Source organism: Copadichromis virginalis, linkage group LG3, assembly GCF_057382275.1.
Source record: "Copadichromis virginalis isolate Kocher_CV1m ecotype Utaka linkage group LG3, C_Virginalis_male_GT1.1, whole genome shotgun sequence".
Taxonomy (NCBI): Eukaryota; Metazoa; Chordata; class Actinopteri; order Cichliformes; family Cichlidae; genus Copadichromis; species Copadichromis virginalis.
The window spans coordinates 6,319,983-6,336,036 of NC_140620.1; the positions used below are offsets into that span (position 1 = coordinate 6,319,983).

General features: G+C 43.2%; 2 protein-coding genes across 2 annotated transcripts in view; both read left to right on the forward strand.

Moving 5' to 3' along the window:
• LOC146712470 (NACHT, LRR and PYD domains-containing protein 12-like) overlaps nt 1-16,054 on the forward strand; it is a 134,337-nt gene that overhangs the window by 60,930 nt on the left and 57,353 nt on the right. The window lies entirely within an intron of this gene.
• Nucleotides 8,622-12,494, forward strand: LOC146712474 (protein NLRC3-like). The gene is made up of 3 exons (XM_085443262.1): nt 8,622-9,773; nt 9,890-11,717; nt 12,420-12,494. The coding sequence occupies exons 2-3, from the start codon at nt 10,090-10,092 to the stop codon at nt 12,481-12,483; spliced, it is 1,692 nt and encodes a 563-aa protein (XP_085299388.1). The 5' UTR covers nt 8,622-9,773; nt 9,890-10,089; the 3' UTR covers nt 12,484-12,494.

Sequence of the window (16,054 nt, forward strand, 5' to 3'; positions counted from 1 at the left end):
ACAGAGGCATCTAGTTACCCACTCTGGAATTAAGCCATACAGCTGTGATCAGTGTGGCAGAGCTTTTACTCACAGTAACAGCTTACAGAGTCATCTAGTTACCCACTCTGGAATTAAGGCATACAGCTGTGACATCTGTGGAAAAACTTTCAGCCAGAGAGGGAGCCGAAATACACACCTACGCATTCACACCAGACATGATGTGTACTGCTGTGAACAGTGTGGCAAATACTTTACAACAGACGCACACTTACAACAACACATGTTTACCCACACTGAGGAGAGACCTTATCAATGTGACCTGTGTGAGAAGACTTTTAAATCTCCACGTTACCTGAGCCTACACCAAGAGATCCACACCAGAAAGAGACTCTACAAGTGCAGCTACTGTGAGGTATGTATTTATATTGTTATCTTGTCATTTTAGCCTGACTGTTTGGAACAACTCTGCTCATTAAACTGTGTTAGCATGTTAGCAATTCTACTGCATGGAAAAGCAGCTCTGAGTGATTGTTCAGATTTTCCTTTCAGTTATGATTTTAGTATTACTGTAGTATTATGGTGGTAGTATTGTAGTTATTGCAGCCCAGTAAACTGAGTGTGTTAACTGAAACAGTCAAATGTAGTTGGACGTCTGCAGAGATGCTCTTTATTTCAGGCGACGTTCAGGATACAAATGTTGAAGGACTGACTTACACTGTCTTTGTGTCTTTGTTTAGAAGCAGAGCGACACAGATGGATCCAGTTCTCAACCCTGTCATCACTGTGGTGGTGGGAAAGACTTTCATTGTGACCTCTGTGGAAAAACTTTCAGTTGGCAAAAGACCCTAAAAAGACATCAACGTAGACACACTGGAGACAAACGGAAATACTGCAAAGAATGTGGGAGAAGCTTCACCACACCAAGTGATTTAAAACAACATGAACTGATTCACAGTGGGGTTAAAAAGCACCTCTGTGATCAGTGTGGGTCATCCTTCACCACTGCAGGTCAGCTTAAATCACACAAACGAGTCCACACAGGAGAGAAACCACACAAGTGCAGACACTGTGAGAGAAGCTTCTCACAGTCAGGTCATCGTAACATTCATGAACGTTCACACATGGAAGGAAACTACAGCTGTGACCAGTGTGACAAGAGCTTCAGGAATCTCAGTTCATACTCTGCACACAAACGATCCCACGTTACTAATAAACTGTTTCACTGTTACCAATGTGCCCAAACATTCACCTCATTGTCTGCTCTGTGCAAACATCAGCGCGATCACTCAGGGCTGAAATCACTCCCATCACTGGATCACAGTGAATCTGAAGACACAGAAAGATCCTCTGGTTTCTGTGTCAGACTCAAAAAGCTTGAGATCAGGCTCCACAGAGTTCAGATAGAATCATTTAAACTTGTGTTGAACTGAACTGGTTGCTGGGCTGAAATTCTACATAATACAGATCTACATGGGATCTTCTTTTCTGTTTTTTACTGAGTCAGTTTTGTCCTTTTTTCTCTGTCCTGATTTTGCTCGTCTGTAAATGATTGAAACTCAGTCAAATAGTTCATTGTTCTCCAGCAAAACGTTTTGGAAACTCATGTTTAACCTTTAAAACTCTGACATGTTTTAGCACACAAGGCTTAATCGGGGAGTTCACTCATGATTGGACCATGAGAACAAAGGTTTTTAGTTCTTTCAAAGAGAGTCTTGGAGATGTTTGATGTTTCTGTTTTTCTGAAACCACCTGAAAGAAAAACTATTTTTCTTGCTTTATGTAGTGTGGAAGTTTTTAATGTTTCTTCATCTGTGATGTTCTTGAATGTGTTCACGTGAAGATGGTACAAATAAACTGTCCTTTCAGCTTTAGCTCCTAATTTATTCATTGTTTATGGATGTAGCACAGCAGCCGTCTCTTGATTAACACATGGAGGGCTCGGGATCTGATGGTGTCGTCTCCCTAATTTGCCCACTCAGTAAATCTCACTCATGGCCAAGAAATTGAAATAAACCTTGTTTCCCTGCTGGATAGTGATCCACTGTAACTCTGCTCCTCCTTCCTGTTTAGGATTTCTGTGGCTGAAGTAAAATTCCCTCCATCCATCACTTATCCCAGCTAACCCAAAGTGAAATAAAGTTTTGCTCGTCTTAAAAAAGCATTACAATAATGGGCATTACCAATGCAAACTGAATGATACAGAAGATGAAAGAAGATACTTTTATCAGTTAATAAAGCTCATGATCTTGATTCATTGTGGCTGCTACACAGATACTTCTGGGTCACTTTTCTCAGTTAGGAACCTTCCTCACCAAACTGACTGTTGGACCACACCCCTGGTTTTATGAGAAATTATTTCAGCCATGATTTCTCTTCCTGTATTTCAGAGTAAAGACTGAAGTGACAAATGGAAGCATGTTTAAAAAACACAATGTGAGAGAGACGTTGAGGTCCTTAGAAGTTACCCTGGGTTTTTCTGTCACCCTGCTAGATGTTACACACCTTGTTATTGGACTGATTTCTACTGCTGGGCCCTATTTCAAGAAGCCGGTTTAGAAAACCCAGAGTGAAAAACGATACTCAGGGTTGAGTAACCCCGAACTGTCCAACTCGGAATATTCGGTTTCAGAAAGGCTGATAACAATTAGTTCAATCAACGCGGAGTTGCTTTAACCCCAAGTTAAGCGCGCGCACGAGGATACATAAAGCCCTGATTAGTGGAGCACAGATTAAGCAAGTCACCATGGAGACGGAGGGAAAGAAGGCGCGGTCAATGTATTTTACAGCGCTTGAGGCTGAAATTCTGATGGCAGCATATGCCGATAACATGCGGAATTTTGCGGAAAAAAAGTAACACAGCCACAGCTGCAAAGTAAAAATGAAATATAAAAATATAGTCCAAACAGGTAAGGTGTAATTGTATTACGAGCCATAGTGCTTGGTCTGTTTGTCCGATGTAAATCAATTGCAGTTAGAGGCTACATTAATTTTCTTTCTGTGAGCACTTATTGCAATTATCTGAGCACATTACAAGTACATATTTGCTTAATCTGTATGCTCAAATGTACCCATTATAGCCACTAGAAAAAAAGCAGAGGCCCGAAAAACAGGTGGGGGTCCTCCACCACCACCACTCACAGAGGCTGAGCAGTTGGCTTCCACATTTGTGATAATGTTGGCATCACATATGATCTTCACAGTGCAGAGAACACAAATTAGCATCCATTACTATAATGAAATAATTTGTTAGTTTGAAATGCTACAGGGAACTATGTACCTGTACATTAATGCTGTGGAAAGACTTCCTGTTCACATAGTCTCCTTCATTTACTGAAGGAGCAATGATTGGAATGTGAGTGACATCTATACAGCCAATCACGCCTGGGAACCCTGGAAATGAATGTAAAATTTAAGTAGTAGTTCAAGTATCACCACATCATGTATTAAGTTTTGTTCATCCTGATACCTGCAATTTTGTGGAATCTCTCTTTGATAAATCTTGTGGGTCTATGACCGGGGAACACCACAAACGAGTGCAGGAGACGTTTCAGTGCAACTGTAACATTCCTGACTGCCCGACAGACGGTAGCCTTGGAAACGTGCTCAGCGTCATCAATATTATACAGAAAGCTCCCGTTTGCAAAAAAATGCAATACAAATAATATGTACAGAACTGAGAGAATGTCCACAATGTGTCACATGAGCAATATTAGGCCTGAGGATGTTATTCAAATAAATTATAGATTGTGCTGAAAAACGGTAACGTTCACACAGAAAATCATCAGGAAATGGTAAAATGTCCAAACGCGCTCTAATCACTCTCTCCCGGCGGAGAGCTCTGCGGAGAATTTGGGCTTCAACATCTACTGGCTCTTCAAGGAAGGGGCACGCCATGTCTGACACTTCCTACAGTCAGGTTTCCGACAAAGAGGCGGAGAAAGTCAGGGTTAGTTGGAGTAAACCTGCTGGGGAGCAGGTTAGCTTCACGGAGTGTCATAGTAACTCAGTCAGAATTAATCTAAACTCGCTTTGTGAAACCGAAAACCCAGAGTTTTCGTTAACTCAGGGTATACTTACTCAGAGTTTGCACTAAACCGGCTTCTTGAAATAGGGCCCTGCAGTCTATCTGGGTCAGATATAAACCAAGTTTAGGTGGAGTTTATTTTCCTTGTGCTGACTTTTTACAGTCAGTTACAATAACTCGTACTGCTACTAGCTAGCATGACGGAGTTTCTATACAGCTGGGTGGTGCTGTGATGTTACTGATAGTGAACTTTATTTTAGTAGAGTTTCCAACCGTCCCGTAAAAAACTGAATTGTTCTGTATTCAGAGAAAATATTACGCATTTCGTGTTGAGCTGAGAAGGAACACAGTTTGTCCCGGTGTTCTGTCAAAACATCCTACCGTAGCGTAAATTTATGGTCTTGTCTATCAATCCGTGCTACCTTATCAGAATATGCTACCTTACGTGGTTAATGGCTCCGTTGTATAGGTAGCGTGTTCAGATGGCCCAATGACACTATTAAAACATGCTTCCTGCTTGGATTTATATAGGTAGCATGTTCAGATGGCCCAATCACTTCAAAACTTTGAGTTATTTCGCTAGGACGTTAATAACATGCTTCCTGCTTGGATTTATTTAGGTAACATGTTCAGATGGCCAAATCACACTATTAAAACATGCTTCCTGCACACAATCATCTAATGTTGACAAAGAATACAAACACACATGGAGGGGAAAAGACAGCTGTTTTTATTTGAAGTTGTTCTGTGTTTTCCTTACATTTTTTGCATTTATATTCTTCATTGCTCTCTTTATATTTTTCACATTCAAAATGTGCCCATCTTTGGCAAGATTCACACTGCACCTGGAAAGGAAAAATAAAACACTCATATTCTGTTTGGTGAATACTATTAGTCAACATTTTTATCATGATTGGCAAGTAATGATACTAAGACTTATGTGTTTCTTTTCTTTTGTTTTGCTTTACCATTTCAATCATGCTGCGGTCAGCATTAGCATCTAACATGGAGCAAACAATAAGATAAGATAAGATAACCTTTATTAGTCCCACACGTGGGAAATTTGTTTTGTCACAGCAGGAAGTGGACAGTGCAAAAGTTATGAAGCAAAAATTAGAATACGATAAGAATAAATACAGTACACAGCTGTACAGAATAGAATAAAAATAATATACTATATACAGTAGAATAAAATAGAATAAAAATATACAATAAGATAAAAATAGAATACAAATGCTATATACAACTGAGTAAAAATACAACGATGCCAGAAAAGATTATTGCACTTAGTGTTATTGCACATGTGTGGATTGTGTGTTTGTTCAGGTAAAGTCTTTGTTGTGGAGGCTGACAGCAGTGGGGAGGAAAGACCTGCGAAATCTCTCCGTCCCACACCGTGGGTGCCGCAGTCTCCCACTGAAGGAGCTGCTCAGTGCTGTCACAGTCTGCTGCATGGGGTGGGAGATGTTGTCCAGCAGGGATGACAGCTTAGCCACCATTCTCCTGTCACTCACCACCTCCACTGGGTCCAGAGGGCATCCTAGAACAGAGCTGGCCCTTCGGATCACCCTGTTCAGTCTCTTCCTGTCCCCAGCAGAGATGCTGCCGCCCCAGCAGACCACACCATAAAAGATAGCAGAAGCCACCACAGAGTCATAGAAGGTCTTCAGGAGTGGGCCCTCCACTCCAAACGACCTGAGTCTCCGCAGCAAGTACAGCCTGCTCTGCCCTTTCCTGTAGAGGGCGTCTGAGTTATGATTCCAGTTAAGTCTATTGTTCAGATGAACACCAAGGTACCTGTAGCTGTCCACAGCCTCAATGTCCATACCCTGGATGTTCAGTGGTTGCAGTGGAGAATGCTTGTGCCTGCGGAAGTCTACCACCAGTTCCTTGGTTTTACTGGCGTTGATCTGGAGGTAGTTCAGCTGGCACCAGTCCACAAAGTCTTGGGTCAGACCTCTGTACTCCTTGTCTTCCCCATCAGTGATGAGGCCGACTATTGCAGAGTCATCAGAGAACTTCTGCAGGAAGCACTGGATGGAGTTGTGGGAGAAGTCTGCAGTGTAGATGGTGAAGAGGAACGGAGCCAGAACCGTTCCCTGTGGGGCCCCCGTACTGCAGACGACCCTGTCCGACACACAGCCCTGAGTCCTCACATACTGTGGTCGGTCGGTGAGGTAGTCCAAAATCCAGGTAGTGAGGTGATGGTCCACTCCAGAGTTCTCCAGCTTGTCCTTCAGAACCGAGGGAAGAATGGTGTTGAAGGCACTGGAGAAATCAAAGAACATGATTCTCACAGTGCTTCCAGCGGTCTCCAGGTGAGCGAGGGAACGATGTAGGAGGTGAATAACGGCATCATCCGCTCCAATGCCAGGCTGGTAGGCAAACTGAAGTGGGTCCAGTGATGAGCTTGTTAGGCGCCGAAGCTGAGCCAGGACCAACCGCTCCAGGGTCTTCATCAGGTGGGATGTCAGAGCCACCGGCCTATAGCTGTTGAGGTCCTTGGGGCGTGAAGTCTTTGGCACTGGAACAACACAGGAGGTTTTCCAGAGCTGTGGGACTCTTCCCAACCTCAGGCTCAGGTTGAAGAGGTGCTCCATCACCCCACACAGTTGGTCCGCGCAGGACCTGACGACCCTCGAGCTGATGCCATCTGGACCCGCTGCCTTCTTGCCATTAATCCTCCTCAGTTCCCTCCTAACCTGGGTGGTTGAGAGAGACAGGCTGGAGCCTTGTGTTGAGTGTGTATTGGATGCTGTTGTTGGGGGTGGGGGGGAGTGAGCAGGGTGAATAGAAGAGGTGTGAAGTGTCTGAGGTGTCAGAGGTGGAACAGCAGCAGTGGGGGTGGGTGAGTCTGCAGCCGATGTTGCAGACTGCCTCATGGCTGAATCAAATCTGTTGAAGAAATGATTCAGTTCATTTGCCCATCTCACATCCCTCCCAGGCAGAGAGTTCTGCTGTTTGTGGCCCGAGATGGTTCTGAGGCCTCTCCAGACTTCACCAACGTTGTTTTGCTGAAGCTGTTTCTCCATCTTCTGCCTGTAGCTGTCCTTCCCATTCCTTATCAGTCCCCTCAACTCTCTCTGCACCCTTTTCAACTCCTCTTTGTCTTTGGATTTGAAGGCCCTCCTCTTCTGCTTGAGGACAGCTTTAATTTCTGGGGTAATCCAAGGTTTGTTGTTGGAGAAACACCGTACAGTCCTGGTAGGTACGGTGTTATCCACACAGAAATTAATATAGTCAGTAATGCATGTAGTAAGGCCGTCGATGTCCTCTCCGTGGTCGTCACAGATCACCTCCCACACAGTCGACTCAAAACAGTCCTTAAGAGCCTCCTCGCTCTCCTCTGACCATCTCTGCACTGTGCGGGTGGCTGGTGGCTCCCTGCGCACTAAGGGCTCATACACAGGGACAAGGTGCAATGCAGTTATCCTCAGCGTTCCCTGAAACACATTCATAGTTAGGTTTTAATCAAACATTATTTATTGAATAATTAAAAAGTAATTGTACATGTTTCCCAAATATACTTCATGGAAAATTAGTCTCCTGAATTTTTTATATAGGGAGATAGGCCTCCATACCTTGGAGGGCCTGAGATGTCCCCAGAGAGGTGGCGTCTGATACCCAACCTGACATATAGACACAGACATACAGGCACACACAGACACAAACATCCATTCCCACCCTCATGCTCTCATATGCACTTCACACTCAACCGACGTGGAGACAGACATAAAGCTGAAATACTGATTCAACGTTCTCCAAAAGTTGATTCTGTTCATCTGTTCGTAGCGTTTTGTGGGAGAAACGTTTCGTCTCTCATCCAGGTGACTCCTTCAGTCTCACCTGACTGCAGGTTTCAATCTTATAAACAGGACATTTACATAATGACTGAAACCAGCCCACTGAAGGAACAATGGGCTGGGAGGTCAGTTCCTTAATCTTAATTATGCAAATTCTCATGACCATTGATCAACAACCACTGATCAATGGTCATGAGTACCATTCACAGCGAGCTGGGGAATGGCTGCAATCACAGCATTGTAAGATGGTGACAGATGTACCCTTAGGCCCCCTCCTCGTTTCAGAGATGGTCTTTCCCTTTTCACTAAATGGCCTACTTGACTCCACCCTCAAACCAGCGTTCCTCCAGGATGTTACATCCTCATCATTGAAAAAGTGTCCACTGGCCTGTAGGTGTAAATAGACTGCAGAGTCCTGGCCTGACGAGGTGGCTCTTCTGTGTTGTAGCCAGAGGTTGTTTGGTTTCCCCGATGTATAAATCCTGGCAATCCTCCTGCACTTAACAGCGTACACTATGTTACTCTGTTTGTGTCGGGGGACCCGATCCTTGGGGTAGACCAGTTTTTGGTGCAGCGTGTTTTTGGGTTTAAAAGCCACAGAGACCCGGTGTTTAGAAAAAATGCATCTCAACTGCTCCGATACTCCTGACACGTACGGGATCACTACAGGTTTTCTCTTAGGCAGCGGTTGTCCTTCTCACCTGGATCGGCTGGAGCTTTCTTTAGGCGCCTTTCCAGCTTTGACAAAAGTCCAGCTGGGACACACTTATGCTACGTCCAGATGAACAGAATCCACTTTTGGAGATTTACTTTCCTGGATGATTGAGAATGCATCAAGACGTTCCTCTTAAAGTGTTATTCAGTGTTGTGACAGTCAGCTGCTTCAGCTGCTGCTGGGATGGGCTGTGGCAAAGAGAACAGAGAAAATCCAAATCAGAGTTTTTCTCTGAATTAAAAGCAAGGAAACAACAATATATTCTACATGGTGAAACTGATGGTTTATGGTGTTTGGCTCTGTTTTTCTGTATTCATGCAGATAAAGTGTAAACTCAGATGAATTATACCATCAAATGTTAAAGGAAAATATCAGGATGAGTGTCTGTGAGCTGAGAAGGACGTGAAGCGAGCAGTTTATCCCAGAGCTGAAGCTGCTCTGTGTGCAGAGATGAGCTCAGATTCCTGCTGTGATTGATCAACAGTCACAGAAATGTAGACTTGTAGTTATTACTGCAGTATGGTCACAGCAGATACTGATAAACATGTATTATGAGGATGGATGATCATGTTTCTCACTCTCTCCTTTAAATCTCAGTTTTTTTCTTCTTCACAGTTTATCTGTTAATTTATTAATGAATAACACTGAAAGAGTTTCTGTTATATTTCCCCTTGAACATCAGCTTATTAGGGCGGCATTAGGAAATAGCCCCCCTCCAAAGAATGAATAAATGAATGATGATAATAATGAAATGATTCAAAAGCAGAGCTCAGAGTGGTAGAATGGTCAAACATGGATCCACGGGTGGTTCAACTGCATTTGGTGACGTGACTAAAGCAAATCTTTCAAATAATCCCACCATCAACGGGATGTTGTCTCCTTTACTACGGTTACTTTACTTGGTCACCGTGTGAGTTTCTTTGAAATGAACCAAATTCTTTTATTTGTTGATTGTTGCATATTTAACCTCTACAGTCAGGAAAGGAGGAGATGAGGCCTCAACAATGTTGGGTTGTAGCTGTGGTTCAGGTTAGAGTGAGTGTCCATGGAATAAATGTAAGTCAGTGAACTGGAAACATGACTGTGTTCAAACTTTGTTTTCCTTTTTATAATGAGTCTAATCAAAGGTGGACAGAAGTATCTCCACTTTGACTTTTCTGTGTCACCATCAGAGCTTCTGCACAGTGTGGAGAAAGATCCAGAAGCAGAGCTGGACTGCAGACAGTCAGTCAGAGCAGCTGTGTACAAAGTAAGACTGAACATCTGTCTGCTGATGGACTCATTTCTGAAAACTGGACTTCTTGTGTTGTTCAGACATTGAAGAGTTTTCTTTCTCTTTAGTCTCATTGTTTTTCTTTCTTTCAGCAGATGTTGGTCTGCAGGAGGTTTTAGATGAACATAAGATCAGCCTGAGGAGGAGATGTGAACGTGTGACTGAAGGAAGTGAGGAAACAGGAAGTAGAACCCTCCTCAACAGGATCTACACTGACCTCTACATCACAGAGGGACAGAGTGAAGAGGTTCATACCCAACATGAGGTGAGGCAGCTGGAGACAGCTTCCAAGATGGACGCCCTCCATGACGCTCCAATCAGGTGCCAGGACATCTTTAAAGCCTTACCTGACCAACAGAGACCCATCAGAGTGGTTCTGACCAATGGCGTGGCTGGTGTTGGAAAAACCTTCTCAGTGCAGAAGTTCACTCTGGACTGGGCAGAGGGCTTGGAGAACCAACATGTCAGTGTGGTGGTTCTGCTTTCATTCAGGGAGCTGAACCTGATCAGAGATGAGCAGTACAGTCTTCTGGAGCTGCTCCATGTTTTCCATCCAACATTACAGAAGGTTACAGCAGAGAAGCTGGCTGTCTCTCAGCTTTTGTTCATCTTTGACGGCCTGGATGAAAGCAGACTTTCATTGGATTTCACCAACAGGAAGCTGCTGTCTGATGTCACACAGAAGTCATCAGTCAGCCAGCTGCTGACAAACCTCATCCAGGGAAATCTGCTTCTCTCGGCTCTTGTCTGGATAACTTCCCGACCCGCAGCAGCCAATCAGATCCCTCCTACATGTGTTGACAGGCTAACAGAAGTACGAGGCTTCACTGACGCCCAGAAGGAGGATTACTTCAGGAGGAGATTCAGTGATGAAGAGCTGTCCAGCAGAATCATCTCCCACATGAAGACATCCAGGAGCCTCCACATCATGTGTAGTATCCCAGTCTTCTGCTGGATCACTGCTACAGTTCTGGAGCACATGTTGACTACAGAGCAGAGAGGAGAGCTGCCCAAGACCCTGACTGACATGTACTCACACTTCCTGCTGCTTCAGACAAAGAGGAAGAAGAACAAGTACCATGAGGGACGTGAGACGAGTCCACAGGAGCTGACGGAGGCTGACAGGGAAGTTCTTCTGAAGCTGGGGAGGCTGGCGTTTGAACATCTGGAGAAAGGAAACATCATGTACTACCAAGAAGACCTGGAGCAGTGTGGTCTGGATGTGACAGAGGCCTCGGTGTACTCAGGAGTTTGTACAGAGATCTTCAAAAGAGAGTGTGTGATCTTCCAGAAACCAGTCTACAGCTTTGTTCATCTGAGCATTCAGGAGTTTCTGGCTGCTGTCTACATGTTCCACTTTCACACCAGCAGGAAGACAGAGGTGCTGAAGATGTTTCTAAAATCAGAATCTTTAATCAAGATGATTTTCAGTCTTTTTGATAACAAAGATCTCCAATCACTTGATGTATTTCTGAGGAGAGTCATGGAGAAATCCCTCCAGAGTAAAAATGGCCACCTGGACCTGTTTGTTCGCTTCCTTCATGGCCTCTGTCTGGAGTCCAACCAGAGACTCTTAGTAGGTCTGCTGGGTCAGACAGAGATCAGTCCAGGAACCATCCAGAGAGTCATCAACAACCTGAAGAAGATGAACAGTGATAAAATCTCTCCTGACAGAAGCATCAACATCTTCCACTGTCTGATGGAGATGAACCACCTCTCATTATTTCAGGAGATCCAAGAGTTCCTGAAGTCAGAGAACAGATCAGAGAAGGAACTCTCTGAGATCCAGTGCTCAGCTCTGGCCTTCATGCTGCAGATGTCAGAGGAGGTTCTGGATGAGTTGGACCTGCTGAAGTACAAAACATCAGAGCGGGGACGACAGAGACTGATTCCAGCTGTGAGGAACTGCAGAAAGGCTGGGTGAGTCCAGATGTGATCACTAACATCATTGATCAGTGTAGGTTAGTAGTTTAATGTTGAAAATAAAATCAGATTGTAACCACAAAGTGTTTGTGTCCGTACGCTGCAACCTTCCACACCATTCCTTTATTGTACAGACTCAGCAGCAGCTCCATGGATCCCAAATCCAAGAGTGGAGAACAGATTTGAAGTGTGTCACATCCATGCAGTCACAGCTGTTTCCACCATGTTTCCACTGATATTGATCCTGTTCAATGACACGTTTCATATCAGTGAATATGTTCTTTAGGACGTCCACTGACATGTTTAAGTGTCCTGCTGGAAATCACTCAAATCATCCATGAAATCCATGAAAAATCCTTTTAGTGTTTCTAACTTCTCCCTCTGTCCTCTCTCTCTCTCCATCCTCCTCACTGCTTCTTTCACTGATAATCACACATACATCGTATTCAGCTACAAAATAACACAATAATATCATTTGATGATCATTATTATAAGAGCAGGATCCATATTTGATATCAGAGTAACACACTGCTTGGTTATGTGCAGTCATCATCAGTGACTGTGGGTCAAACAGAAGCTCTCTGATTGGTTGCTGACCTTGGTCACCTGTCCACTCTCACCTGTTTGTGTTTGCTCTCTCTTTGCTGTCTCCATCCTCTCTCTCCTTTCTCTCCCTCTCTGTCTTTGTACGTCACTCAGGTCCAATGGAAACAGTGACATTTACAAACCAATCAAAGACAAACTGATCCATGTCAGGTTATAACAATATTCAAAGTGAATACAGTCTGCTGCTGGACACAGACAGGTAACATCATTTTGACCTGCTGTCACCTGGATCTGGACTCATAAACACTGAAGCCCTGAACAGGAATACAAATCATTTTCTGCCAACTAGCGACACAGCAGCAGATAATGGCTCAGAAAGCTCAAATGAGCCAATCATTTCTGTGTTTAGTTCCCCTGAAATCAGATCTGATATCAGCAGCTCTGAGTTCATTCATCATTATTGTCCAGTGATGAGATTTCTGCTCCGTTTGGTAACAGTCAGCAGGTTTTTCCTGCGTGTGGACGTGAACAGTCGTACCTGACAGCAGGTAGCAAACAGAGATTATCTTTCCAGCTGGAACTCTTCACTGAGCTGAACTCATTCAAAATGTTCTGGAGTCAAAACAGGAAACAGTCCAAATGTGTGTCTTCACTCTGACTCTGGATCAGATCTCAGTGACAGACTGTGGACATTATGGAAGCCTAAATGTGACACCATCTTCCTCCTTCATCTGCAGATTAAAGCCAAACAAAGATTCTCATTAAAAGTCTGCAGGTCTGAGAGAGACTCAATCGTTGTGTCATGTCAAACACAGTAAGAGGAGCTGAAGCACAGATGTGAAGAGCAGATTCATCAGATTATGACCTCACTCTGTTTTGTCTTCATATATATTCAGTCTGTGTTTATAATGCAGATTTTCTGCTTTTATAATAACACATTTTATTTTTTCTATCATCACAGACTGACTCAGTGTGGACTCTCAGAGTCTCACTGTGAAGTTGTGGCCTCAGCTCTGAAGTCCAACCCCTCCCATCTGACAGAGCTGGACATTAGTAACAACAAGCTGCAGGATTCAGGTGTGAAGCTTCTGTGTGCTGGACTGGAGAGTCCAAACTGTCGACTGGAGACTCTGAGGTGAGTTCACTGACTGCGGCTGTTGTTGTTTTTCTATATTTCAGGTCTTTGATTGATGTTTGAAACTTTCTTTAGTTCCTACATGTTCAGGATGTGTCTGAAGACAAATGTGAAGAAGTTTGAGTGCTTTCAGAAATGTTGTCTTTCCAAACGACTGAACAACAGTTTTTCCTTTTGGCTCCAAACAGAAGTGACAGACTTGAGCAGGGTTCATTTAAAGGCTGACAGAAGTGGAGTGGTGACGGGGAGATGTTTGACAGGACAGTGTTTCAGCCTCCACAGGTTCATGTTGTGCTCCATCAGTCAGTGAAGATGAAGTCAGTGCTGATGAGGCTGTAGAGTGTGTGAGGGATGTGAATGAGGATGAAGATCTGATGATAGCAGGTAAAAACAGGCTGCAGAGACTTTGAGCCATACAGGGCACACAGTGTGTGTACAGAACAGCTGAAATCATTATGGAGGCCTCACTGGAATATGGAAGCATCACAGTACAGCTTCAGTGAAGCTTTAAAGTCTCTGATATGAGATGAGAAATGAAGCAGCCAGAGCTTTTTCATGAGTGGAAATCCACTGTGACTGTGAGCTGCTGCTACAGCCTCCAGATTAGCCAGCAGCTCATCCTGCTCAACATTTCCTCACCAACTTTAATGGAAGTGTGATGTTTTCAGCTGGAGTGATGGTCAGGGTGGCCTCCCTCTCCTCTTCTTCTCCTCTTCCTCTTTCATTTGTAAAGCCACTTCTGCTGCTTTCATTCATTTGGAAGTCCTGTAGCTGAGTTTGGGAGAGACTAACAGCCTCGGCAGCAGAGGGGAGAAAGGCTGTAACACCACCACTTTACTCTGTTCTACCTGTCACATCATTTTATCAGGAAACAAATATGCTCATGTTTTTACTATGTTTGTCTTGAAGATGTAAGAAGATCACATGGTGCTTTTTATTATTGTGTTGGTTTGTTTCATGTCTCTTGGATGGAGCCCAGCTGTGCGTGGCCCCTGGGCCTGTGGTCAGAGTGTGTGCTGGATAATCCGGCCCAGGATGAGGCCAAACTGACATGGGATGAAATGTCTGTCACATAATTGAGCTTAGTGTAGTTTCATTTCTGCACAATTTAAAAACAACCAAAACTTTGTTCTGTCTTTTCTATGTTATACTGTAGACTTTCTTTGATACTGTGTCCAAAAGGAGCAGCTTTTACTTTGAAGGGGAGCCGTCTGTTTCCTCTTCAGGTTGGATGATGGAAGCAAATGAGTGTGTGATGTTCTTTCAGTGTTGCACTTTGTAGACGCTCCCTGAGCACTGGTCTCACAGCCAGCTGCACATAGAGACCAGTGTTGTTAGTCCAGGTCAGAAGATGACTTGTTGGAATGAAAATGAGCTTGTAGTTTGTCTGCTTTAACCCTTTAAAGCCGGTCGGAGCGGGCACGCTCTGTTTTGAGTAACTCTTTTTAAATCCCGGTAACACTGCAACCACGTAAGCTAGCGCAATAATTTTTTTGCATATGAAACCGGAGGAGTTGTACTTACATCTTATGCCATCAGCTTGTCCTCGGTCACAGTTTCCTTCCACATAAAGCTTTGCAAAAACTGCATAAAAATCACTTGCAGCAACAAAAACATAATATTCCAGAAACACGCTTTGCCGATCCGATCAGCTATTTGTAACATTTCCTACGTCCATCAGCGCGAACTATCATATGTCCTCCATGTCCTGCCCAAAAGCGGGAGTGATGTCATTTTGTGGAAATGTAGTTTTTTACCATCAGGGCCTTATGAGCTTATACTGGTGTTTTTAAAAGTTATCTTTGACTTCATGACTTTCTGTGTCGTTTCTGGGATGCTTAGGACTCATATTGCACTGCTGGAAATAGTTTATTTTAATGCAAATGCTGTTTTTTTTGCAAATTTACATTATAATATTTATTTTCATTTTTCCTGCAGTATATGAAAATTGGTGTATTTCAAAAATAAAACTATTAAGACACTTAAAATAAATTTCCTGTGGTGGGAAACAATTTTGTGCAACTTTTTTGTATTTACAGTTTTGAGGGATAAGCCTCTTAAATTTCTCTAACTAGAAATATATGTTAAAAAAAAGTAAAACGATTTTAAATTATTTTGTAGTTTATTGCACTTTTTTGCAATGGATGTAATTACTAATATGTAATTGTATGTAATATGTAAATGTAATTGCACTTAATTCAGACATATTATTAAAATTTGGGATATAATGGTTGTATTGATGTATATCAACTTGAAATGCTCCCAAAAATGGCACCACAGCATGTAAACATATAATATAACCTCTAGCGGACTTGGTTCTATGGTAGGTCTTAAAGGGTTAATAATGTGACTGGAAAAAGGTGTTGGACTTCAAATATGTCCATTTCTTTCACACTTCACCTTTAAAAGTGAAGCCTTGTGGTTCCTGGAAGTAAAAACACGACTTTTTCAAGTCTTTGTCCTGTTTTTATGATAAATGTACGACTTTAATGTGAAACATTCAGAGTTTTTTCTCTTGTTGTGTTTGTTTGAAGCTGCTTCCTGTTGGCTTCAGCTGTTTGGAGTTTCCATTTTCTAAACTTCTACATTCTGAACCTTCTTCAGCTCTGAACAGATGATGAAACACTGAATGATTTCAAGCTCATACTTTGTC